Source organism: Candoia aspera, chromosome 3, assembly GCF_035149785.1.
Source record: "Candoia aspera isolate rCanAsp1 chromosome 3, rCanAsp1.hap2, whole genome shotgun sequence".
Lineage (NCBI taxonomy): Eukaryota > Metazoa > Chordata > Lepidosauria > Squamata > Boidae > Candoia > Candoia aspera.
In genome coordinates this window covers 46319790-46345147 of record NC_086155.1, presented here as the reverse complement: position 1 = coordinate 46345147, position 25358 = coordinate 46319790, and the positions used below count along the sequence as shown (strand labels likewise).

Here is a 25358-nt window from a genome sequence, read left to right as displayed (position 1 = left end):
AGATGTGAGATACACTCACAACATAAATGCACAACAGTAGAAAATACAAGTACCTTTCCCAAAGAAACTCTTGGAAAGTCCCCAAGGAGACATTCATAAACATCCATTAATGGAACGCTATTACTACTTTACTCTTTACACTTTAAAAAAAAAGAGGACACTTAAAACATGATGGCAACCTTTATGACTGTACAACCAGAGGTATTATAGCATAGTAAAAAAGTAAAAATAATAATACAAAGAATAGCCTTTGCCATTTTAACAAGTGTAGCAGGAATAAATCCAATCTGCATTACACTTGTGAGAATACGATATATCCATTTGTGCAGAAGACATAATTTAATGTTAACAAAGAACAACTCCTGCTAAGAGTTCACTGAAAACAAAGGAAAAATATAGTGTATGATCCAATCACTCACTGAAAGAATGAATGAATGAGTGTGTGTGTGTGTGTGTGTATGAGTTATTTACAAACAACGCATTTGTGTAAACTGTAAACACAGTTGCCCTAGAGGGGTGAGGGACAACTTATTTGTGGAAAGAAGCTTCATTTTATTTTATTTTTTAAAATTCTGTTTTGGCCTCGGGGGCTGAGAGGGAATGGTCTCATGATCTTACCAGCTTGGTAAGACTGGACATTTTTTAATTTATCTCTGGGGAGCCTTGGAGGAGTTCAGAGTAGAAATCAATATATTTTATCTTGCAGAGGAATAATAACTCCCCAACCATCTTATTTTGGCCCAGAGAAGAAAAAAACTGTGGGGCTAAATTTGCTATTTGACTGCTGAACTTTGCCAGAAAGTCTAGGGATGGTCTGGGGCTGCAAAATGAGGGCTACTTGTAACCTACAGGTTCCTCACCCTGTCCTAGAGCATGGAAGAAGGAAACTGAAAACTATTAACTGTGAAAGCAAAAACCAAAACCAAAAAGTATTCTGAATTCAATGCAGAATATAAAAATATGATCTGAAGGATATGACCTACTGATAATAATCTCTGAATGAAGTTGTTTGGTCACAATAATCTTGTTGTAACTGTTTTCTCAGCACAGCAACCATCCTGAAAATTTTGGAAGCTAAGACACTTCTAATCATTTGGAGAAATGCTACTCTACGAGAACAATTTATTGGTTGCCCCAGTCATGAAGTCTTTAACATAGCAATTTCCTTACTAGACGTAACCCTGTATGGGGTTACAAGCCATTCATAGGTGGGTTCCCAAATTGACAGCAATAATTTCCCAGCTAAGACCATGGTACTTCTTTCAGTCAGCACATTGACTCACCTGAACCAGCTGGGGCAGATAATCTAATAGCTCAGCATCAGATATAGAATCAATCCACTGTACAGCTGTCCTTCTTACTTCCTGATCTGGGAACCTGCAGCCATGTCAGTAAGAGAATTTATAACAAATGTCCACTAGACACAATGTCCAAGGCCCAAACGGAGAATCATTTTTTAACTATTTCTGTAGCCCAATAAGCCCCTAATGTGATACCATGGATATCTCTCACAACACTCTGTGCCACCAAGGCAACTATTTCATGAAGACCTTCCCCTCATAGCAGTCATTACAACCACAACATGCTTTCACAATCTCACCCACCAAGAAGATGGGATTCTTCTGCTGTAGCCTATAGTACAGGATTTAAAAATAGTAACATATAAACAATACAAAAAGCAGCTGTCCAGAAAAATAATACAGAATTCTTACAAACCAACCATCTACACAAGGAGCTGCCACCTACTCTAGTCCAAAGGCTGGGTGATAAGCCAGCTTTTAAGGGCTTTTGAATAAGGTCAAGGTGCAAGCCATATCAATATCTGGGGGGGTAGGGGTCATTCAAGAGGGCAAACACTACAAGAGAGTGTAGTGCAGCTTCCTGGGTCCTGTTAGATGACACTGTTTAATTGATGGGATCTGGAGGATGCCAACTCCGTCAGATCACACGATGGGCAGAAATGACAGGAGACAGACAGTCCCACAGATAACCAGGCATTATACATTTATTCAGCATCCATTCCATTGAATTCAGCAAATTTTACTGTAAATGAATTAACACAGGATTGAGCGTAATGAGCTGGTATAGAAGGACAAATTAATCCAGCTACTAGCATTGAGGAGGGGAGGGGAATCAAGAGTGGAGGATCGCACTAGCCAAAATGCAATGTAGAACAAGGATCACCCTATTTGTTCACTGTGTACTTTGAACATTTCCAATACTTGCTCTCCTGCACATATCCAGAGGTTTCCAGAAACATTACGTACGCTGCATGTAAGAGCCCAAGGGCATCTTGATGATTCATGTATGTCCATTGTTTCAGCAGGGCATAGATGTCAGGCAAGCAGGCCCACTCCCAGCTTGGGGCACTAGCAAGCAGCAGAGGCAGCGATCCTGGCTCAGAGTGGCAGTAATAACGCTTCTCCCATAGTCTCTTTTTGTCTGCATCAGTTAGCCTGGGACAAGAGAAAGACCCAAGGGATAAAAAGAATCTCCATGTAATAACACTTCTTATGAAAATTTCCACAATTATGCAGTTAGAAGCAGAATGATAGACAAAGTGAATATTTGGTCTGCTTTTAGATTTTGTGTGCCTCTGTTTACTTAAAAGCACACAGACTCACCTGTCAAGATCAGACTGCTGGCTCCTCTTAACTTCAGGAATTGTTTTTGTATTGCTTTGCTATCCTCATTCCATTCCCTTTTCCATCATGTCTACTAGATTATGAATCTGTGAATAGGGATTGGCTTCTTTTTTAATCTCTGTATCATACTGAATGTGACATGCATTTTAAGTGATCTTACTACTATATGCTATTAATATATGCAAGACTGTTATAAAACCAACCTATGCTATTTGATCATACACTCTTTATTTGCAGAAAAATACCCTGAAACTGAAACTAGGGGGCTGGTGGCTCAGTGGTTAAGATGCCAGGCTTGTTGATTGGAAGGTTGCAAGTTTGGTGGTTCAAAACCCGAGTGCCGTGTGATGGAGTGAGTTCCTGCACTCACCCCAGCTCTTGCCAACCTAGCAATTCAAAAGCATGCAAATGCTAGTAGATATTAAGAGTAATGATATATTTATATATTGTATTTATTATGTTTGTTGTTTTGATTGATTATTTTATTGTAAACCACCCAGAATCCCCTGATGGGAGGAGATGGGCGGGGACTAAATAAATAAATAGGTACCGCTTCGGCGGGAAGGTAACAGCGTTCTGTGACCACATGACCGTGGAAGTGTCTTTGGACAATGCTGGTTCTTCAGCCATGAAATGGAGATGAGCAGTGCCCCCTAGTGTCGGACACAACTAAATGGGAACCTTTACCTTTTCCTTTACCCTGAAACTGGGTTGCATAGGATCACAAAGATGTTGCTTTGTGTAACCACCAGAGAGCAGCAAATTCATGGGAAAATATCCTAATCTGTTACAATCAGCAGCCAAACCATTTTCTCTTCAGGAAAAAAGATGGGATCAGATGGCTCATGAGGGACCCTGAAGCAATTCCACCCCCTATCTAATGGGATCAAAAGGACAGTCTTCCCAAAGGGCTACAGAAGAAAAACAAGCTGCAGCCAATCATGACATGTAGAAACATTCAGGAAGAAGCTGTTTCCTAATAGAAGTAATGGGGTCATTCCATACAGTGAGCAATCTCTGGTCTTGCATATAACTGTTTTCCTTTCCACAATTCATACTGATGGTTCAGCATGCATCTGAATGGACTAAAATAGGTTAAACTTCCTGTATGAGGCTCAGGATTGCCCAGAAATTGCAGCAGCTTGTGTTTTAGAAGATCTGATCATCCTCATTTTAGGTGATTGGCAATGGCTTGTACTTAGCGATGAAGAAAACATGCTTTGCAGATGCTCATAGATATTGTTTATATGGTCCAAAACAAAACCTACTGAAAGCAGGATTTGTGGGCTGGTGGATTTTATGTATTTTGTAATTAAAATAATGGTTTCTATTTCTTCATTTACACATTATCAACCAGTATATGCACATTTTACTGAAATCGGTGTCCTCCTTTGGGGGAAGGGATTTAAGCTTAAATGGCCACTCTGCAGACAGCCTGACCAGTGGCTATTCAGCCTCGAGGAAAAGGCCACCTCTCTCAACACATTCCAGACTGAAACTCATGGAAGCAGTTTCCTGGGGTGGAGAGTGGGGATCAAGCTTTCTGTGCTGTAAGGCAGGGAGACTCTTGAGGGAGCTCGAGGTTACAATAGGCTGTGGTTAGGATCCAGGGCCATTTATTTCGACCCAGTTGCATTGTTACTTGAAAAAGAGGGGAAGCAGCTTGTAGAGGCCTTGGCAAAGCTGAATAGGAGGGGCAGTCACATATAATAATGATAGCTCTGTTCCCAGGGTTCTTTAGCTGTGTCCAGGAAATTAATTCACTGGGGCCAGAACAAAGATGGAGAGCGAAATTGGTGCCCACCCATGAGAACCTCCCACCCTAGCAATGACCCAGAGCAGACAGGAAAGCATGTGTTACTGACTCCTGTGCAATATCAGGAAGGGCCTGCCTGCCCACATTACACCACTGAGCAATTGGTCCCCCAAACAATCTTCACTTCAGCCAAATAGATGCCAAGGGCGTGGGAAAAATAGGCAATACAGAGACATTGTTAAATATATCGGCAGAAATTTATGGGGATAGCCAAAAAAAAAAATGGAGATAATCATACCCACCTAGCATTAATACTATCTTTCCAAAAGACATTGCTGTTAACAATTAAGAGTTAACTGGGGAATTCTGGGAGTTGAAGTCCATACATCTTAAAGTTGTCAAGGTTGAGAAACACCAGTTTAGAGAAATAGGGACTGTAGTTGCTTCCAATCTACACTTTATGTCTGTAATTGTCTCTGTTCACTCAGTTTTTATAGTGCAGACAGACAATACCCCCGTCTCCTGAATTTCCACTGTTCTAAGTCTTGTTCCCCCTTGCTCCCCTGGCCTGATTGATGGGAATGGTGGTGGTAGGGGAAGTAATAAAAATGTAACTGCAGCACCAGCCTAACACAAAGGGGTACTATTAACACTCTGAAGGGTTTGTTGCCTTTAATTACAAAACTCCCTTGTTGCAGATTCACCCCATTTTAGGAGACAAGTTCCACAGAAGGATAGTGTGTGTGGTAACAAAAATAACAACATTTAAAGGAATAATGGAATTTTAAGAAGACAGGTCCTCTAAATATAGTATTAGAACACCACTATGTAATAATCCAAACTAATAGAGTACACCACAAGCACCAAACAAAAATTAGAAATGTGTGCCAGCCAGCACGGTCAATAGCTGAAAATGCTGGTTGAAAATTCTGAGTTGCAATCCCAAAATATTTGGAGGGCACCAGATTGAGGAAGGCAAAATTAGAAAACTGGACCTATTTTACAGATAGAGAACCCCAGTGACATTTGGTTTTCTAAATGTTTATATTGCGTTTTTCTACCATAGCACCAGTAAACAGCTATGAACATCACAAAATTACAAGCACTATGTAGAATAGAATCTACCTTTTAAAATAATTAGCAGGTCAATCTTCCCTTCAAATTCCATTCCTGATTTGATGGAAAGTGAAACCAGAGCACAGGCTCACATGTAGGTTTTTAATCTCTTTAACCCTGTTGCATTTTTATCCTTTTGAACTCCTACTATTGACTTCTGGCATAGATGCTTCTCAGGATAGGAAACTTCTCTTTTTATCTTATATTACTCTGTAAATCATTGCCTCAGTATGTGTGTGTGTGTGTGTGTATCATAATCTTCCTCCTTCCATGAGTGAAAGGGGGACAACTGATGACCCAACTCTGGATTTCCTGTTAATGGGTGTTTCTTTTCCAAAGTATGCAGCCTGAAAAAAAATGGATGGGATTAACTCCCTTGCTGCCTGACCCAATTTAATGCACAACACGCTCCTGGGCAAAGTAAAAATGGTGGTCCCATGTGCAGTTCATGTCACCTGATCCTTCCTATCTATAGGAAAAAAATGATGCTGTAAAACCAAGAAGTGGTGATCAGTTCCAGTAAGAACAAAGTAGGCAGGTGGAAGAAATAATTCCTTGAACAGACAGTTTGTGGAAAGGAAGCATCCCTAGTCAGTAAGAGAATGGAACCTATTCAACTCATTTTCTGCATGCTTCTGAATGCTGGTGTTGCAGATAAACTTCCTTGTTGGCCATGCTTGCTGAGGATAATACTTGTAGATCAAAATGTATTGAAGTCAGCAGATTGGGAAGGCTGTAACATACAACCTCATGCCCCACTGTTCCTATAATGTCTGGAGCTAACTGGCATGAGAAACACAGACCACCTGAATGTAGTCTAACTAACCATGTTTAGCAATTCTATGCAGAAAAAGGAAGTCTCAGCAGCAAGATGGACATATTGCCTTAAGGAGTAGTGTACAATTTCAGTTGCCTGATGGCACCTTCTGAGCTATGTTCCAGGATCTGTTTTTGGGGGGAAGGTATATTGGGGTTTAAGGGGTAAAATGGGTAGCTTAAGACTTTGGCCACAAAAGGAGGAAAGCCATGTTAGTCTATGGTAGCAAAAATTCTGAAGGAGTCTGGTAGCACTTTTTCTGATTACTGTAACATATTTTATTAAAAGGCATCAGGTGCTGCTTTATGCATCTGATGGAGTGAGCTGCAGCTCACAAAAGCTTATGCCTTTTAATAAAATTTAGTCAGAAAAGGTGCTACCAGACTTTTTTGAAAAGGAATCTCAGTGAGCCACATCCAGCCTACCAGACACATGTTTTGCAAACCTGGCTCCAGGAAAAAACGTATTCAACCAAAAGCAATGTCAAGGAATTTCTTTTGGCTAACATATAGGATGTTCATGAAAAAATACTAACCTAGTATGAAAGTATCATCTACATGGAATTATTCATGAAACAATCTGTGGATATTCCTAAGATTTGTTTTAATAAATGAAATAGTTCTTTCATAATGATACAACAGCAAAATGACACCAATCAGAATTCTCGGGCAGAATGTTCTTTCCCAGCCCTTCTACCTATGTGAGGAAGGATACAAGGAACAGAATCTGGGAATTTATGCATACAAAGCAGGTGATTAATCACTGAGCTTCGAGAAGACTGCCAACTGCCAAGCAAAAAGATTCTCTGAGTACTACTCTTTTTTTTAAATAGCTTTTTGGTAAAAAACGCCAGGCATTTCCCATCCTTAAACTTTTTTTGTTCCAGATTGGAGATGAGGAACCTCCATTCCATTAACCTAATCCAACCCATCTAGTTGGTCCACGACACCTAGAACAATGCTTCTCCCCCAAAGGCACCATCTATAACAAGTACAACATTTGCAAGTGTTCCAGCTGAAGATATAAGGTTCTTCCCTGAAGGAGGAAAAGAGAGGGCCGCCTCTATCACTAGAACTGTTCTCATGGAAATGTCCCAGGTGGAGTGCCTACCAAATTGATTCATTCTTGTTTGTCCTACAACTTTCCTAATAGCCAAGATTAATGTTCCACTTGATACCGCTTCCAGGTTTTTCACTCAGCACCTTGTGTTTTCCTATTGGCAAAAACAAAGGGCAGCTGAAGCCACTCCTTGCAGAGCAAGATGGATAGCACTTGCTTCCCATTTCCTTCTAAACAGAGAATAGGTGCTATTAAGAAGGGAGGACTTCTGCTGGAGTGGCAGTTTTCCACCCCAAGCTTCCCCCATGACATCATCTGGCTAGCTCAGAAATGTGGACATTTCAGACTTTCCTTCACCAAGTGCCTGGGTGGTCATGGATCAGTATGAACACTCCATCCTCTCACCAATAAAGTGATTCCTTCTGCATAACCTCCTTTAGTTTCCGTTGGTCTCCTTCAAAGAGACTGCTGAAGTTGTACTTGGGACTGAATTCTGCTGCTGGTGGGCTGGTAAACTTAATTTCAAATGATGAGCTGGGAAAGTCAATCTGCAAGAGAAAGGGAGAGAAGAATAGTCTAAATACAGACTTGACCAGCATCCTAAAATTGTACTTTGATATTGGAAATGTATGCATTTGATTTATAAGGCCACCTAATTGCAAGCAATCTTTTCCCATATCACTCCATGAAGCTAGCTTGAAAGCATCTTAGCTTTTCCCAGTTGTATTAGAATATTATATTATTCATCTGAGTGGCAATTCAGACAGCACATAGATTGTGATACGTCTCACAGAAATGGGAAAAATCAAAAGTTTAAATTATTCATCTTGCTTAATTTACCCCTACATCTGTGTAGTGGGAAGATCTACTGAATTTCAAAGAACTTTTTAGAACAAGACTTCTTATAACTGAAGCAATATGTTACTGTCTTTCCATTCCCCCTGGCCTCTTCCTTACCATAATAATGTGCAAGTCTGTTCATTAATTCTCCACATCAGAAAGCATAATGTGCAGATCAGTATACTGACCTGAGTTACACGATGCACTGTACTTCTGGACCTAACCTGCCTTTTAGCTTGTCTCTGGCAAAAATAGTAAACAAGTACATGGCCCCTTCTAGTAATAGGAGTCAAGATGTAGCAGTATGTATTGCCACTTAATCCAGTTTAGATCAGAGCCTTAGAGTTTTTATGCTTTTCCTTCACTCACATTTTGTTGCTTTTAAAGCACACTTTCTTCATAGCAAGAAAGACAGAGGCAAAAGTGATTTGAGTTGGGTCAACTTCATAGGAGTGATATAAAGTCAAGCTACCCCAGTTCCCAGTTTTGGGGAGCTGCTTGATGACTAGGGACACTAAAGGGTAAACCAGGAAGAGGAATCAAAGAAGGATTTAAGGCCAAACCTCATACCCTTTTAGCCTGGCCACACCAGTGTTACTTAGGAAACTGCATGCATTGAATCATCTGACTGTGCAACCACAAACCATGCATTCAAACTGTGATTCACCATATTAGCAAAGAAGTAGATGAGTACTGATTTGCCAAGTTTAATCTGGACTCTGGATTTGGCACAACCACTGATCTAGCAACACACATCACACCATATGCAAAAGGAATGTACTATTCAGCACTGAGTACGCCAGCAGACCTGCCTCCACACTAAATGCTAATCTAGCTGACCACAAATGTATGGTTGTTCCTTGTGCCCCATCTTCCTGCAGATATGAGGCATAAAAAACTTCTAGAGAGGCATATATCATCCCAGGATTTCTTCTAGACAAATAGTGGAGATATCAGACAGTCTGCTAGACTGGCAAGCAGACTAAATAAATAATTTAGGATTTAAATATATAGCCTTATTAAATGGGCCCCAGTGTGGGCAAATTGATATAGAGAATTAATGTAGCACTGTGGCTAAGAGAATGACTAACCTTTGAATCAGAATCCCTATTTTGAGTTTCTATGACTTCACTAGAAGGTTGAAAGCAAACTTTAACCTTAGTCCTCCCATTTTCTCCTGCAACTTAACAGGAGAAATTAGTTAATGCTAATTTATAATGTTGAAGAAAGAATTACAACAAGATAATAAATATGAAATTATTTGAATATTTATGCATCAACACACACACTTCAGTCTAACTGGGTTCTAACAATACATAACAATGCATTTAACAATTCCAGTGAGTAACTAGATTCTCACATTCTGACATTGGCTCAAACTATTCAGTCTCCAGAGACCTTCCAGAAAAACTATCTTGACAAGTCTCCAGAAGGCCAGGAGAATAGGAGCCACACTCACCTTGTGAGATAGGCTCTTCCAGAGGATGAGAATGCCCCCACTGAGAATGCTTGCTTCTGTGTCCCAACCTATCATGCTTCCTTTTGGGTTGGCACCTTCAGCAGGCACCCACTGTTTATCTGGATTGGATAAGATGAATTTACCTGGGATTGGTGACCTCCAAAATGCCCAGGTCCTAAGCCATATATGGAAAACACACTTGGAAACAACCTGGTAACTAGAGCAAATTACAGTAATCCAAGCAAGAGGTGACAAGGATATGAGTGAACATTTTCAGTTTGCCCTGTTCAAGGAAGGCGGCAACTGGAATATCAGATAAAGTTAGTCAAAGGCCTTCCTGGCTACTGCCTCCATCTGCTCCTCTAGCAGAAGCTATGAGTCCAAGAGGATCCATAGATTATGAGCTTGCTCTTTTAAGAGCCAAAGTTGGTATTGTCCTAGAGTCAGTAGGTTTCTCAATTAACAGCTCCTCTGTCTTACTTGCATTGAGATTTAGGGTTTTTTCCCTCTTCCAGTACTGGAGCCTCCAAGTATTGGCTCAAGTCTATACATTTCTCATGCAGCCCAAAGTAGAGCTATATAACTAGATAACATTTTATTTTTTTCTCTCTCTCTCTCAATCTCTCTCTCATACATACATGAAACACACTTCTAACCTGCCACAATCAACTGACTCTTTGTGGCTTACATAGAACACAAAAAGTTAAAACATATTGATGATACCTCACCCCAAATTGACAGATTACCTTCCAGTGGCTTCATGTAGCTGTTAAAACAGTATGAGGAAGACTGAGCCCTGGGGCACCCCATCCTGGAGCATCTAAGGGTTCAACATCTCCCACCCTTATTGGACCTGCCCACTCTGGAAAAAGAATCACTACATTATGGTGCCCTCCACTTCCAACCCTCACAAATGTCCCAGAAATATACTGTGATCAACAGTATTGAAAGAAGGGCTGAAGATAATCTTGCCCTAATCATCAATGAGGTTGCTGCCCCAAGTTCCATGACCAGGCCTGAATTCTAACTGCCATAGGTCCAGATAATCTGCTTCTTCCAAAATCCTTTGTAGTAGTTGCTCTACCACTTTCTTGACAATCTTCTCCCCAAAGGGTGGTGGTGGTGCATACAGGACTATGATTATCCATTGACATTGGATCCAGGACAAGCCCTTTGAGAAGGGGGAAGCCCAGTGCCTCTTTCAAGACCACTGGGACTTCCCCCTCCTGCAAGGAGGCATTAGTTATAGCTAGAATCTAACTTCTTATCCCCTCCTTGGCTATTCTAATCAGACAGGAGGGGCAAGTGGTAAGTCCACATCTGGTGGAGTTCACATGACAAAGAGTCCAATCGACTCTTCAAGATGTACAGGATCATAAACCTCCCAAATATCATTGCAAAACATTACCCTTGCTACCTCATTTGATCCTGTACATCTAGCTTCCAGCTCAGAGTAAATACGAGTGATTTTATCTATGAAACAGCTGGCCAGATGGTCATGATTTACATTCAATAGATCTTCTGGCCCAGGGTTTCTCAGCTAAGGTTCCATGGAACCCTAGGGTTCTGCAAGAGGTCACTAGGGGTTCCCTGGGAGATCACAATTTATTTTAAAAAATATTTCAAATTCGGGCAACTTCACATTAAAGAGGTAGGTTTCATTATTTTTAATTTAAGAACACTGTTCATGCATATATACAGGCCTACACATGAAACAAATATAATAATTTTGTAACTTCTGGCCTATATTTGAGCCTAGATGTGCAGGGGTTCCCTGAGGCCTGAAAAATATTTCAAGGGATCCTCCAGGGTCAAAAAGTTGAAAAAGGCTGTTCTGGCTTGTTCTTCCCTAATAGGGTTCAGGTTACTCTAAAACATGTAGTTGACTGGCATTTTGCAGTTGCAATCAGGGTGGAGAAATAATTGTCACAGAGTAGGCTCAATCTGAATTTGCATCCTTGTTCTGTCATATTTGCTCCTTGTCTTCTGTCAGGGTCACTCTAGGTAGCTCTTTGCTCACTTCATCTCTGGAGCTGCTTAGAAAATCAAATTGAAGTTAAGTGCTAGTGTTTTAGGATTGCCTCTGTCTGCCAATGACGTCAAAATTCTTGTGCAATCTGAGCCTTTTTGCTGTTATATAGATTAACAAGGTATTTCCTTTGAGTTTGTCAAGAGAAAAGATGGAAGATGAGGTCAGGCTTCTTGCGGGTTAGAAATTCTCAACCAGATCAAATCTAGATAAAGATATGAAGTCCACACAAATGCAGGCCCTTTGTTACTGCAGTGCTCAACGTGTCACTAGTAGCAGCTTTGATTAAAAAATACATTAATTCATGAAGAACCCAATGGATTTGTAAGTAACTGTGGAAAAGTCAAATTAACTGCTTGGTTGCAGGCCAAATAAATCAATACTGAATAAGCAGGTCAGAGAGCTGCAGCAGCAGGGAAGGGAAGTAAATGGAGCAAGGCAGGGCTAGGTCAGATGCTCAGTAATGATTCTCATTTTTACTCCAAGTCGGTGGTGTATACATAATATGACCTAAGGGAGAAGATTTCTGAAACCAGCCCAGCTGAATTCCCTCTCTGTCTGCCAAGTCTTCTTCACTTTAACAGCAACCACCTTGCTTTCCATTCCTTTTGTCCACACCCTAAGCAGGAGACTTTGCCATCTCATTTCATAGCCAAAATGCTATTCACAAATACCAGGAAAGAATACAGGGGAGAAGAGAGTAGAGAAGTTATCCACTGGAGCTGAAAAGGAGGAATAGACAAGAAAACAATCCAAGAGGAAAAACAGTTGCTGTTTGGTGTATATGTATGTTGGGACCACATAAGGGATTGCAAGTCACAAGGTTTTGTACTTTATTATATGTATTAACAAAAGAATCCGAATGATTTAGGAATCAAGATCCAGAGAAACAGCATTGCCTCTTCCCTCATAAAGGAAAAAAAAAGTCAATGAAAAGCAGATAATTATATCAAAATTACCTTTTCTTCCATGTATTCACAAGAAAGAGTCCTGCATAGCCTTAAAGGGTAACTAAATAATAATGAACTTAGCTTTCCTGAACAGAAGCCTACCAGGAGACAATAGGGTTACTGTGCACATAACTGGCAAAGGCCAGCAATTTATCTGAAGCTTATCAGAGGGAAGTCTGCTATTTGAAGGGTCATCTGTTGAAGCTTTAAAATGGCCTACCAAGTTTTAGCTTTAGGACAGAGCTGGCATCAAGGACTTTAATCATAGTCTTTCCAACTATTGTAAGATGCATTTTTTTGTACTGAAAATATAGTAACAATTTCTAAATAGCTATCTATGAACACAAATTAATCAAAGAATCATAGAGTTGGAGTGACTGTAAAGGTCATCTGGTCTAACCCCCTGCTCAGTGCAGGATCTCCCAGAGCAGGTTTTTTCAAACTGTTCTGTGAGGGCTTGATGAGAAAGGAGGGGGAAAAAGTTCATTCAAACACATCCAATCTTTTAGACCGTTGCCTCTTGATCAAGAGTTGTAAGATCTTTTAGAAAAACTAATAGATTCAGCAGGCTGATCAAATTTGAAAACCCCTGCCCTAAAGCAACTCTGATAGATGACCATCCTGCTCCGCCTGATGGAGAGAACTCATCACGTCATTTGGCAATCTGTTCTACTGTTCTGGTCCTGCCCTCTGGGGCAATATAGAGTAAGTCCACTCTCTCTTCTATGTGACAGCCCTTCAGATACTTAAATTTAAGTTATGCAGATCTTTGAAATTAACACATGCCAATCTGCCTGTCCTTTTGGGAAGTAATGCATTCTTTCTTTGTTGGGGTGGGGAGAATTTGGGTAAAATACTGTTAAGGCTATTGCATCCTCAGAACAAATTCTTGCAACATTTTATTTTTCTTTAAATACAGCCTCCTTCCCCTCATTCCTTGCCGCATAATGGAATGCTTCCCTCACTCAAAAAGGAAATCCTGAAACCCAGAGAACTAATGAGCTTTCCTTCAGTACTGCTATCCCTACATCCTACATAATGGATACGGAATGTATGGCCCTCCAGAAGCTGCCACAGAACTCCCACCAGTCCCATCCAGCAAAGACAATGTTGAAGGGCACTAGTGGTTGTGGTACTGGTGATTATTTGTTAGGTTTACATCCTGACTTTTCTCAAGAGCTTAAGGCAGCTTCTATGGGAATCTCCCTTCATTTCTTCCTGCTGCTACTCCCTGTGATGTGGGCTGGCCAAAGACACCCAGTGAACTTCCATGGCTGAGGGCTGACTAGAGCTTAGGAATTCCTAGTCCTAGTCTGACATCTTAATAGCTACATTGCAGTACTGTGTAAACAACATATGGAGGACAATAGGTTCTTCATCCCTGCCTTTGTACAGTTGGAATACTATGCTGCTACTTGTGGGCTGCAAGTAATATTAATCATAGATATTCTGTTTGGAAAGGCCCACAACATAATCCACACTTGACATCAAACTCAGTATAAAATTTCCACAAGTCAGCTATTGTCAGCCTTCCCAGGTAGACCAAACAGAAAACACGACCAGATGAACTAATTCTACTTTATTGTAAGGCTACTTTGACAGAATCTTGCAAGTCTGAAAGTACGAATCTCCCACTGTCTCCTTTACAGTCTGAGAAACTAGAGATGGTCCCTTCTGAGCCTCTTGCTCCACCCACATTCCTGCTGCGGGCTATGACCTCTCTTATCTGACTGTTCCCTAGGCAGCATCTCTCTCCCCACCACCACCCAAGGTTTTTCCCACGTACCATTTCAGTTATTGTATGCCCCTGGAGAATGGAGCTCTAAATTAAGCCCATTAGGGGCCCCTGATGCTTTCAGCAGCAGACTGTGGACATAGTCTCATTAAAGCTTCCTCTTGTCTGAATTTAGGTCATAGAAAACATTGCTTTAGCAGGAAACTCACCTGTAGAATAACACTATCAGGCTGATTAAAGTTGGGAGCACTTGATCTGGCACTAGAAGGGCCTTGAGTTGCTGGCCACAAACCTAGAAGTTTCCGTCCACAGGTTAGGACCCTGTGAAGAAAAGAAAAAAACAAGCAAAGTCACTGATAGCAGATTCAGATCCTGTATTAAGAACAACATTAATTTAGAATAGTATCCAGGAAGCAATTCCAGCAGAATCTACCAAAACAAACAGTGCATAGAACTCAGACTGTCTTCTGACACTAGCAATATTTATGTCACTGTTTGCAAGGAGTTTCAAAATGCTCATTAAAGGGCTATAGAAACAGACATTTTATCCAAGCTTCTTGAGCATAATTATTCTTTGCAAGTGCAGATAACCAATATTTATTTGTTTGTTTAGAAACATGGAACTGGAACCCAAATTACAGTATCCCTAGAAAATGGTGGTCCAGCCTTTGTTGGAACATATTCAGCAAAGGGAAGCTCTCTATCTCCTTGGTAGTTGGCTCTACTGTTTAACTGCTTTTACCATGAAAGATTTTCCTAACATTTAACAAGATTCTTCAGTCCTATAAATTGATAGGTATTTCTATCCTGATTTTGTATTAATGTGTAACAGGACAAAATCTAAAAGATAATGGCCTCATAACAACTTCGAATTATTTTTGCAACAAAAATCATACAGGGGAAAGTCAGCTACTATATTTATCTCTCTCTGGTAATCACACAATCACTTGAGCTATCCTGGCCCGCTCTTTCTGGGCCACTGTCTCCTCCCTGAAGGGATACTTACAAACAAAATAGATCCAGATCAGGGGTAGGGAACTTGATGCCTGTAGGAACTAACATGGACCCAAACACTTTTCTAGAACCCACTAGGCTTCCTGCCACATCTGGTTTTGTAAAACGTTTTTTTAAAGAAAAATTAACTAGGAAGATGGCATACTTATTTGCAGGAATGCCTCTTGAAGATTATGCTGGGATGATAGAGCATAGGATAGGAGGGGCTAATCCACTAAAATGTTGTTTGTGAGTGGCTATCCCAACCATTATGGCCATTTTGTCAACAGGCAAGTCTCTCTTGGCAGTCGTTTCATGGATTCATGCATCACATGTTCTGCAACTCTTTATGCTTCCCCGTACCTGTAGCCTAGAAGTTAAGCAACAAAAGGCTAACAGCTAACAGGAACCACTGGATCATTTACTATCCGAAAGTTTGATTCCATTCACTAAGGATTCAATTGAAATTAAGGTATTAAACCAGTATAGCAAGCCTGAGGAAATTGTGTTATCAATAATAACTGGCATGATAAATAGTTTCATTAAGATCTGCATGAAGGTATCAAGCTATGCTTTCATTTCATGGTCCTTTCGGGGTTGTAATTTACTTTCCCTTCATACCAGTATATCTAGTGAATATACATGTTTATCTGTATAGGGACTTACCTGCCAATTTAATAAGTATTTTAGGCAACTGATGAGTTGGAATCTAATTGATGCGAGTTTTTCAGAGTGTTGCAACCAGATTCCCTTTCTGTGCTTGCTATGGAGCTAACCCAGCTAACCCTCTGGAATTCATCTCAAACAGATGTTCTGAAAAGCTGCATTCTTTATCCCCAGTAGAGTTCCCTATTCCTCCCACAGAAGTAATAGGAGCAGGCACACGTACTGCCGAAAGTTGAAGAGAGGGGTAGTGACCCAGCCCAATGCTTCTGGGATGCGGCGCTGCTTGCTTGCCTCTGAAGAGCTCCCAGGAGGTGGGACCGGAATGGCGTAGAGCGTGGCTGTCAGAAGAGTCTCTCGTGGCAGATGATTCATTTGAACTGGAAAGCAAATCCTGGAGGAGATTACAATAAATTAGCTAAAATGATAGCTTCACACTATTTTTCTTTAAAAAGCAATGCTCTACTGAATTTCTACTATAGAACTTTCATAACAGAAAATAATTATCTTGCTTGTACTTTTCCTCTTAGTTTCTCACAGTATCCCCCAGTTTACAATTGTCCTGGAACATATTCTCCACTGGGTATGCTGGCTAGAGAAATCTGGGAGTCAGAGTTTCTACATCTTGTGGGCACTCAGGCTGGGGAAGGCTGCTCTGGGGCATAGCAATGTATTCAATGGCAGGCTGGATTGGATAAGCAGGTATCACAAAAGATGGGCACATTGATGCATGTGGATTAACCAGTGGCTCATATGAAGAACACTCTCAAAGCAGCTTTCTCAAAACTTAAGCTGTGCCCTACAGACTTAAATTGTGACAAATTCTTCTGCTTTACCCCTTCCACTCTGCTTTGTTTTCACCAATTATGGTAGTTAACTATGGTTTTTGTCTTAATATATTTAATCTCTTTATCAAAGAATGTGGAAAGAAAAAAGTAGGACAGCAGTCTAGGACATGCTCACATAGCCTCCAAAATCAAACTGATTCTTTGCTAAAACAAGAATATTTCTGGAGAAGCTTCAGCCTATAGCTGCTGCCAAAGAAGAAATAGGTCATGCTGAAAGACTATCACTGCTGCAACATCAATATCTCATCTGAGCTTCTGCTGCACAGCAATGGAAGTGCGGGGTGGAAAGCATGGTAAGACAACATGAATCCTAGGCTGAAGTCACTCTGTTCTGGCAGAAGGAGAAAGTTAGTTCTTCATATGGAAAAAGGCAAACAAGAAAAGGAGATTATTAGTGTTTAGGACTTTTCTTCTTGAGGCTCAGAAACAAAAGGCTAAATTACTAGGAAAGAAAAAGATTTGTGCTCCTCCAGAGGCAACAATATACAATGCAATGTTTATATTTGAAAGGACTAGCATCTGAACTAGCAGTTTTCTCATATGCATACTAGAATTTAAGAGAGCCAGTTTGGTCTAACGGTTAAGGCTCCAGGCCAGAAACCAGGAGAGTGTAAGTTCTAGTCCTGCCTCAGGCATGAAAGCCGGCTGGGTGACCTTGGGCCAGTCACTCTCTCTCAGCCCATGACGTAAGGCTTGGGGACAAGCCAGTCGGTCAATTCCTGTTGCAACCAATGGATCAACTTCAATTGATCTGAAAAAGGTAGACCCTGCACCTGTGGGAAAACACTAGAAAGAGAGAAAAAAAATACTAGAATTTATAATTACACTATCTATAGAGTCTTATATAAAGAACTGAATAGCTGCCTAGCCACTGAAATAAACATGACCGTTATCCTCACACCTCACTAAATACTTCGTTATTCAACATACAGTTTAGCAGGATTAACGTGCAGAAAGCTTTATTTTGTCTTTCCTCAATACTATTATAATTTTACAAGAACTGAATGAACTGAGGGAAATAATTTGATTACAGCCAGCTCCATAGCTGAGCCAGGAGTTAACCCAAGGTTGTGTGAGTTAAGAATTCAACATTAAAGCTAATGAATGACTGTGGTATTTCATTTTAAAACAAAAAAGATAGGGCTGACAGTCTGTAAGACACCAAGTAGAGAATCACCTTCCTAAAACATTTTAAGTGGTAAAAAAAGATGCAGAAAACACCACCTTTTTTCCCTAAATGTCCCCCCTCCGATAACTGACAAGTGGGTATTTAATGCTGAGAAAATGACAAGTAGCATATGCTTAGAAATACTTTTATTAATACTACCCAGATATCAGGGCTGAGCTCTGCCATATAAAGTACTGTAGGCTTTGGAGCTAAACTCCACCAAGGCCAAATTCAGTTGGGAGGGAATCTCCATTGCAAAAAAAAAAATCCCACATAACTCCCCTCCATGCCAAATTTCCATCTGGAGGTTTCTGGGCTGGATTTATGAAGGGGAGGGCACACTAACCTTCTTCAAAAGTTTCCATTCCTCCATTCTATACAGCTACTTTAACAAGAAGTTTTCCAGCTGAACCCTAGGCTGATCCTGTAGCATTAGCAGGGCTGGAGGGTATGCCTGCTCAGGGAAGCCTCATATCGACACAGAGACAGTCCAAAGGTGCTGCACAAAAGCTTTCATGTCTGTAAACCCTTCTGGTGGCTAGCTAAGAGTGTGCAGAAATAGCTACATGGTGAGCGCCTCATTCCAGCTGTTTCACTCTGGAGTTTAATCCATTTTAGCTGCTTGAATAAAGCACTCCTACCAAGTGAAGTTTAGGCCACACTTTCCATGGTGGTCTCCAGTGTGCCTTCTGGTTTTCTTCTGTGGAAGAGACAACTTCTAAAATTATCTCTTTCGCACTGCCTCTTCTGATGGCCTGGTAAAAATACTAAGTGTTATGTGGAGCTCAACAGTGGGCAGCAGACTTCTTGCTGCCCGAGCTATTTTTGGATCAAGTTCTCTTATCCCCCACCCTGACAGCTACAAAATGCACTGTATATCCACAGGCAGGGAGTGTGAGGTTAACAGATGAGACCTTCCCACTCCTCTCCTTTGCAATCCAACACCCCTCGGAAGTTATTTTGTCAGATTCTCAAATGAGACATCTGCCCTTGGGGAGAACCGTCCAAGCATGCAGGGTTTATTTTGTAGAATGACAAAAGCAGTTAGGGACAAATTACACTTTGCATAGCAGACCAGTTTGTCACTTTTGCACCATCTGTTTCTCTGTGAGCCTACCCACCCCCTTTCACCAAAAAAAAAAAGCCAGCAACCCTTGAAGATCAAATTGAAGTCCGCAAACAAACCATGTACATGTGCCAGAAAGCCATGCCTGCCACCTAGCTCTTTCTGTTTACGGTTATGCATTCCTCCTCTTCAAATATTGCAACTAGTTTCCAGCAGATACATGGTGGGAAAGCCACACACAGGTTACCCATGCAAAATGTAAGAGACCAACTATAGTACAAAACGCATGGAATAATAACACCATTTACTAGTAATATATGCTACATGTTTTGAATGCTTTTTCAACTTTTATTGATAGGTGATTTAGGTTATTTTATAATACATCAATTACTTCAGAGCATGGAAGAGCAACCTGCAGCTTGATGGCCCTTTGATTTTGTATCTTTTAGAACAATTTTAGATCATAGCATAGGAATATTAGAAATAAAGTTTTACTGTTGAGTTACTACTTCTCTGGACTTATACAGTATTTGTGCCCACAAAAAACAAATTTGGAGTATTGTGGAGGTCCTGATGTAGACCAGAACAATAACGGATAGAAAATAGATATCCACTACCTCCCTTCCTCCTATATTGCTTCTCTGCTCCTTATTATGCAAAGCAGAATTTCCATTAAAAAGGAGAATAGGCAATAACTATCAGTACATGAATTTGGGTTCAATGGATAGTCAGGCACTCTTGTATCTTATAAAGGCAGGTTGGTTTTGCTACTAAATGACACAATTATCCTACCCCAAATATCAGAAGAAAAGATAAAAATAGTATGCATGAAAGCATGTGATATTTATGTCTGTAGAAGGAAGTCACAGCCAAAAACATTACATATACATGTGGGAAAACAGATATCGGTATGATTGTCACAGGTAGGTGGTACAATACTATTTCTACATGTAAATGATGGAACAGTCATGAAATTTATGAACTACTGTCAGCAGATGGAAATATACTCCTATGAGAGCTTTCCCCAATGTAGGGTCCTCTAGATGTGTTGGGACAATTAGTCCAGAATTCCTAGCCCACCTTTCTGACGTCCATACTATCATACTAAAAATTATCATCCCAATTAGAGTTGTGCAAAATATTTCAAGGCTGGACTGTCTTGACTTCAAAACTGAAGTCTGAAGGTCTGATTAAGGTCTCTTCGCCATGCAGATTTTATTATATTTATATTTTTATTGTATTTTAATTGTAATGGTTTCATATTTTAATCTTGTTTTATTGTAAGCTACCCAGAGTCCCCCTGTTGGGGAGAGATGGGCGGTGAATAAATTTATAAATAAATAAATAAAACAAACAAACAAACAGCTTCATCCAGTGTACCGGACTTTGCACAAATTCAAAATAGACTATTCTAATATATTATTCTGGTGCTGGACCAGCCCATCCTAAAGTCAGATTATTGCCAGGACCCTGAGAACACCATGTGTTCTGATGAAGGAACAAAGAGTTCTGAGGTCAAACTGTGTTTGGATATAGGCAAGACACAGCACTGGCTCTGGTAGATTACCTCTGTCAAGCCTAGAATATACAACTCTTGGCCCTGTTGGACTTCTCAGCAGGATCTGATACCACTAATCATGGTATTCTTCTGGAAGACACAGTTTTGCAGAGGTTTAGTTCCTACCTGAGTGAACAATACCAGTTGTTGTACATGGAGGAAGAATGGTTGAGCTCCTGGGTACTCCAGTGTGAGATGCCACACAGCCTGGTTTTATTCCCCCATAGTATTTAATATAAACCACAGAAGAGGTCATCTGCCAGTTTGGGGTGAGGTATTGCCAGCATGAAGCCAGTTTGGTGTAGTGGTTAAAGCACCAGGCTAGAAAACATGAAACTGAATTCTATACCTGCCTTAGCATGAAGCCAGCTGAGTGACTTTGAGCCAGTCACTCTCTCAGCCCCAGGAAGAAGATAATGGCAAACCACTTCTGAAAATGCTACCAAAAAAACTGCAGAATTTCCATTAAAAGGAATTTTAGTAGAATTAAATGAAATTTTATGGAATTAAACGGTGATTCCTGGCAGTCACCAGGAGTCAAGGATGACTTGAAGGCATGCTTGCACACGCACACACATTACACACACACAATTACCGGTATGCTGATAACACTCAGTTATACCTGACTACCCCAAGCTGGTTCAGGGATGTTGTACGGTTCCTGATACAATGTCTGGAGATTTTAAACATGGGTTGAGCCTTCTTGGGGAGATGCTGGGGACTGGCACATTTACCATGTGCTTTACCACTGAGCAATAATCATTTCACAGAAAAGAATTTTCTTTAAATCCATCTCTCTCACCACATTAAGATTGTACAAGATTCCTCCCTTTCTTCTAGTCTCAAAGGGAGATTAAAAAGATGATGCCTTACTGTTGGTCCCAGATGATGAGATGAAAGAGGTACTTGTATACATGAGCTTTTCGGGTTTGCAGAGGGGTGCAAAGCTCCTTTCCCCCATGGCTGAGCGAGCAGGAGAGGTAGAAATCTTCATAGCTGCAGAAAGATGGAAAGCAATAAAGGTCAGATGAGGAAATTCTCATTAACTCACAATGCAAAAGAAAAAAAGGAAAATGGAGGCTGCCTTCAGTAATCCGTAACTGCAATGCAAAACAAACAGGAGGACCACATGAAAAGAAATACCTTGATTTGTTTTATTTCTTGTTCAGCAGCTGATTCATAGGCGAGAATCCGTTTTATTCCCAAACCTGGAAAAGCTCTAGCCAGGTTTGCACACCCAAAGGGACAATTAATAAAGGAAAATTCCAGATGGTTCATGTCTGGTCTATAATGTGCCCAAAGATTATCCATGCATCAAGAGGGATCTCCAATTAGTAGATGACTCTCAGCTATAATCTCCCTTCCCAGCCTGAGTTTCATTAAAGGCTAAGAAACTTTCAGAAGCCTTGAAAGACCTTTTATCTGAACTTGGTTTGAGAGATGGGCAGGAGAATGAGACAGTATGTTGCCATCAGTTCTGCTTTCTGTCTTTCAGCAGAATTTCCCTACATTTTGTTTAATTTTCAAAAGCTATTATTAGCCACTTTTGCATGTTTGAGATGAAAAGAGCAGTTAATAGTAACACTACACCTTCATTTATACCACCACAGGATTTTCCCTGTTTCCTCCACACCGAAGTAAGAGCCAGTCTGGTCCAGTGGTTAAGGTGCTGGGCTAGAAACCAGGAGTCCGTGAGTTCTAGTCCGGCCTTAGGCATGAAAGCCAGCTGGGTGACCTTGGGCCAGTCCCTCTCTCTCAGCCCAACCCACCTCACAGGGTTGTTGTTGTGGGGAAAATAGGAAGAGGAAGGAGTATTAGGTAAGTTCGCCACCTTGAGTTATTTATAAAAAAGGCGGGATAAAAATTAAATAACTGACTAAATAAATATTGGCCTTATTTGTACAGTATGGGATATGCCCATGGAAACGCTGGAGGGCAAGGGACAAAAACCTTCACACTTTTTAGCTCATTGTTTAAAAAAAAAAGCTAGCTTCATTTATATATGACTAATATGCTTGAGGAAGTGGATCAGATAATAATAATATCCTCTTCCATATCTATGATTTTTTAAAGGCAAATTTCCATAGATTCTCAAGTTTATAGTCTTTGCTGTTATCCAAAGAATCCTGAGACTTTCTCCCTGACATCAAATAAAGGTGCAACTTTGGGCACAGAGGTTAAACCCAGCACATTAGATCCAGGTCATGGCCAGGATTGGAATGTCTAAGCCAGACCAGTTTTTAACCTAAATTAAGCCACACACTTTGAACAGATCCAGATCTGAGCTCAAAGGTGCTTTATCTGAGATACTCAAACACTTTTCAGCTCAGACAGTTGAACAAAGGAGGAGGAGGAAGGGGGTGCTAGAAAGGGGTAGTTCTCCCACAGACTTTCACCCCCACCAACAGACCAAACACGGGGTGTTTCCTGAGGTTATCATCTTTTCAGAAATGCTTTCCCTGCTTCCTTCTCAGCCAGCTGGAGAGACATACGCCTCTTAGAATACCATCACAGGGTGCTCTGTCAGAAGGGCCAGCCATGTGACAGGTGCCAAGCGATGGTGCTAGGAGGGCTTACTGGGTAACAAAGGTCAGGACAGGCTTGGATTTCCCAGGCTACTGCCTTTGTTCAGAGTCACTCATTCAGTGGAATACATTAAGGATGGAACAAAAGCAAGAGGTCCCCGGAGGGGTGGCAGCTAACTTCTGCAACCACCCCTCATGTGTTCCTGCTGCTGGGGAGGTGGATTACTCCCAGTCACTGCTTCTCTGTCTTTATTGGAATGCAAACACACAAGCAAAGACTGTTCGCAAAAAGTATTCCTTCTCTCCCCCCCCCCCCCTGCTCCCATTTCTTATTGTCTCTATATCCATTAGGTGAGTCCCCTTCACTAGCGGTCATTGGCTGAAGGGACAGAAGCCTAGGCTGAGAAGCAGCCATCTGTCACTGTCTACAGAGCCAAGCCCACGAGGCAGGGTGCCTAGGCCAATGGACTGTGCTGCTGGAGCATCCCCGGGAGCTTCCAGAAACAACCTTGCAAGAGCACAAAGTATCTAGTAGGTAGACCTCAGCTGCTCATCTGACTGGCTGGCTTCATTCCTTCAAGGGGAGATTTTTTTCAAATAGTCCAAAAGAGACCATCCTTAAAAGTACTTTTAGGAGCTTGTCATGGGGGAGGGAGCAGAATATATATAATTAAATGTATGGAATTTCTCCACTATTGGTTCTGTAGGGAAAAACACACACACATCTTATGGATGCAGTCTCTGATTTTTGCCCCCCAGTGGCAAATAAGAGCACGGATGATCTTCATATAAAATGGTATTCTACAATCCTGGTTATTTATTTATTAGATTTACATCTTGTACAACACTCAAGGCAGCTTAGAACAATTAAAAATACAAACTATAAAACATAAAAACAAGACAATATAATTAACTTAAAATCAGTACACTATCATTAAAATAAATTTAGTTAACAATTAAAAGCTTGGTAGAAGAGACCAAGTATTTCTGCCATTCTCTTGAATACTGGGAAAGGGGACCAAAGACATCTCCTTGGAGATGTATTCCATAGCCAGGGAGACACAAGAGAAGCCATCTCCCATGTGCCAGAAGGGACCTCCCTTGTTGATATAAGTTAACTGGCCAGCTTCAAAATAGGACTGAAGCCTCCCCAAATCCTTCCAACAACTGTAGACTTGTACATTATTACACTATTATTATATTCCACCTCTTCCCCATACACAGCAGTCCCTTTTCCAGTTTTATCTTCATAACATCCATGTGAGGTAGATGGAGCTAAAAGCCAAAGTCACCTAGCAAGCTTCCTCATTTGAAGGTGGACTTAAAATGTGATGTCTCCAGTCCTAGTCCCAGGGTCTAGCATAAAATGCTCTTGTCCTTTGTCAAATATTGCCACATTATTACAAAAATACAAAAAGATGTTCTTGCTTACCATGCAGCCCATGTGATAGGTATGCGATGAGTAGCATAGACTGTGAAGGAGAGAGGAGAGGTGAGCAGTCGGGACTCTTGGGAGAATGAATGCTTTCTGTTCCCATGTACCACTGTCTGGAAGTCTGCATTGAATGTACTGCAGTAGAGCTCCACCAGATCCAAGATAGAGGCTGTCAAAGCTTCCACAATTTTCTCTGTTGGAGAGAGGAATCTACTTAGTTATTCTTAGAATTCAGAATGAGTTCTGGAATTCATTTCTAAATGCTCGGCAACAATATGTCCCTATGGAGCTTATATAAATGGCAAATTCTTTGACCACAGAGATTAACCCCATAGTGGTGCTCATCCATTATGGAATTTCCCAGTTCCAAATTCCCAGGTACAAAGCTATGTTGCTCTTCAGGTTGAAGCAAGAAAAACCTTTAAAAACATCAGAATTCAGGACCAATAAAAGACTGAATTACAAATTCTGTCTAGGTTGTGAAAATTAAACTATTTGCAAATTTAAATAATATATTTGATTTTGGAGCAAAATGGTGTAGAAGGCACAGTCTTGCCTCCCGTTCATTGGGAATCCTGCTCTGATCTCCTTTCAGACTTTTTAAATGAAAGTTTAACGCTTTTTAAATGACATATTTTAAATGAAAATGCTGTGTTTTCCATATAAATGGCTAGAAACCCTCTTTAAAAAGTCTTG

At 40.8% G+C, this 25358-nt stretch overlaps 1 protein-coding gene across 2 annotated transcripts in view; it reads right to left on the bottom strand.

Moving 5' to 3' along the window:
- PIK3C2B (phosphatidylinositol-4-phosphate 3-kinase catalytic subunit type 2 beta) overlaps window positions 1–25358 on the bottom strand; it is a 112801-nt gene that overhangs the window by 27558 nt on the left and 59885 nt on the right. For both annotated transcript variants that reach the window (XM_063297537.1, XM_063297538.1), the window contains exons 11-17: window positions 24660–24855; window positions 21576–21698; window positions 16289–16456; window positions 14616–14727; window positions 7799–7941; window positions 2268–2456; window positions 1284–1377 (exon numbers count right to left, since the gene is read on the bottom strand). In XM_063297537.1, the coding sequence (XP_063153607.1) occupies window positions 1284–1377; window positions 2268–2456; window positions 7799–7941; window positions 14616–14727; window positions 16289–16456; window positions 21576–21698; window positions 24660–24855 (1025 nt within the window). The remainder of the gene's footprint in view (window positions 1–1283; window positions 1378–2267; window positions 2457–7798; window positions 7942–14615; window positions 14728–16288; window positions 16457–21575; window positions 21699–24659; window positions 24856–25358) is intronic.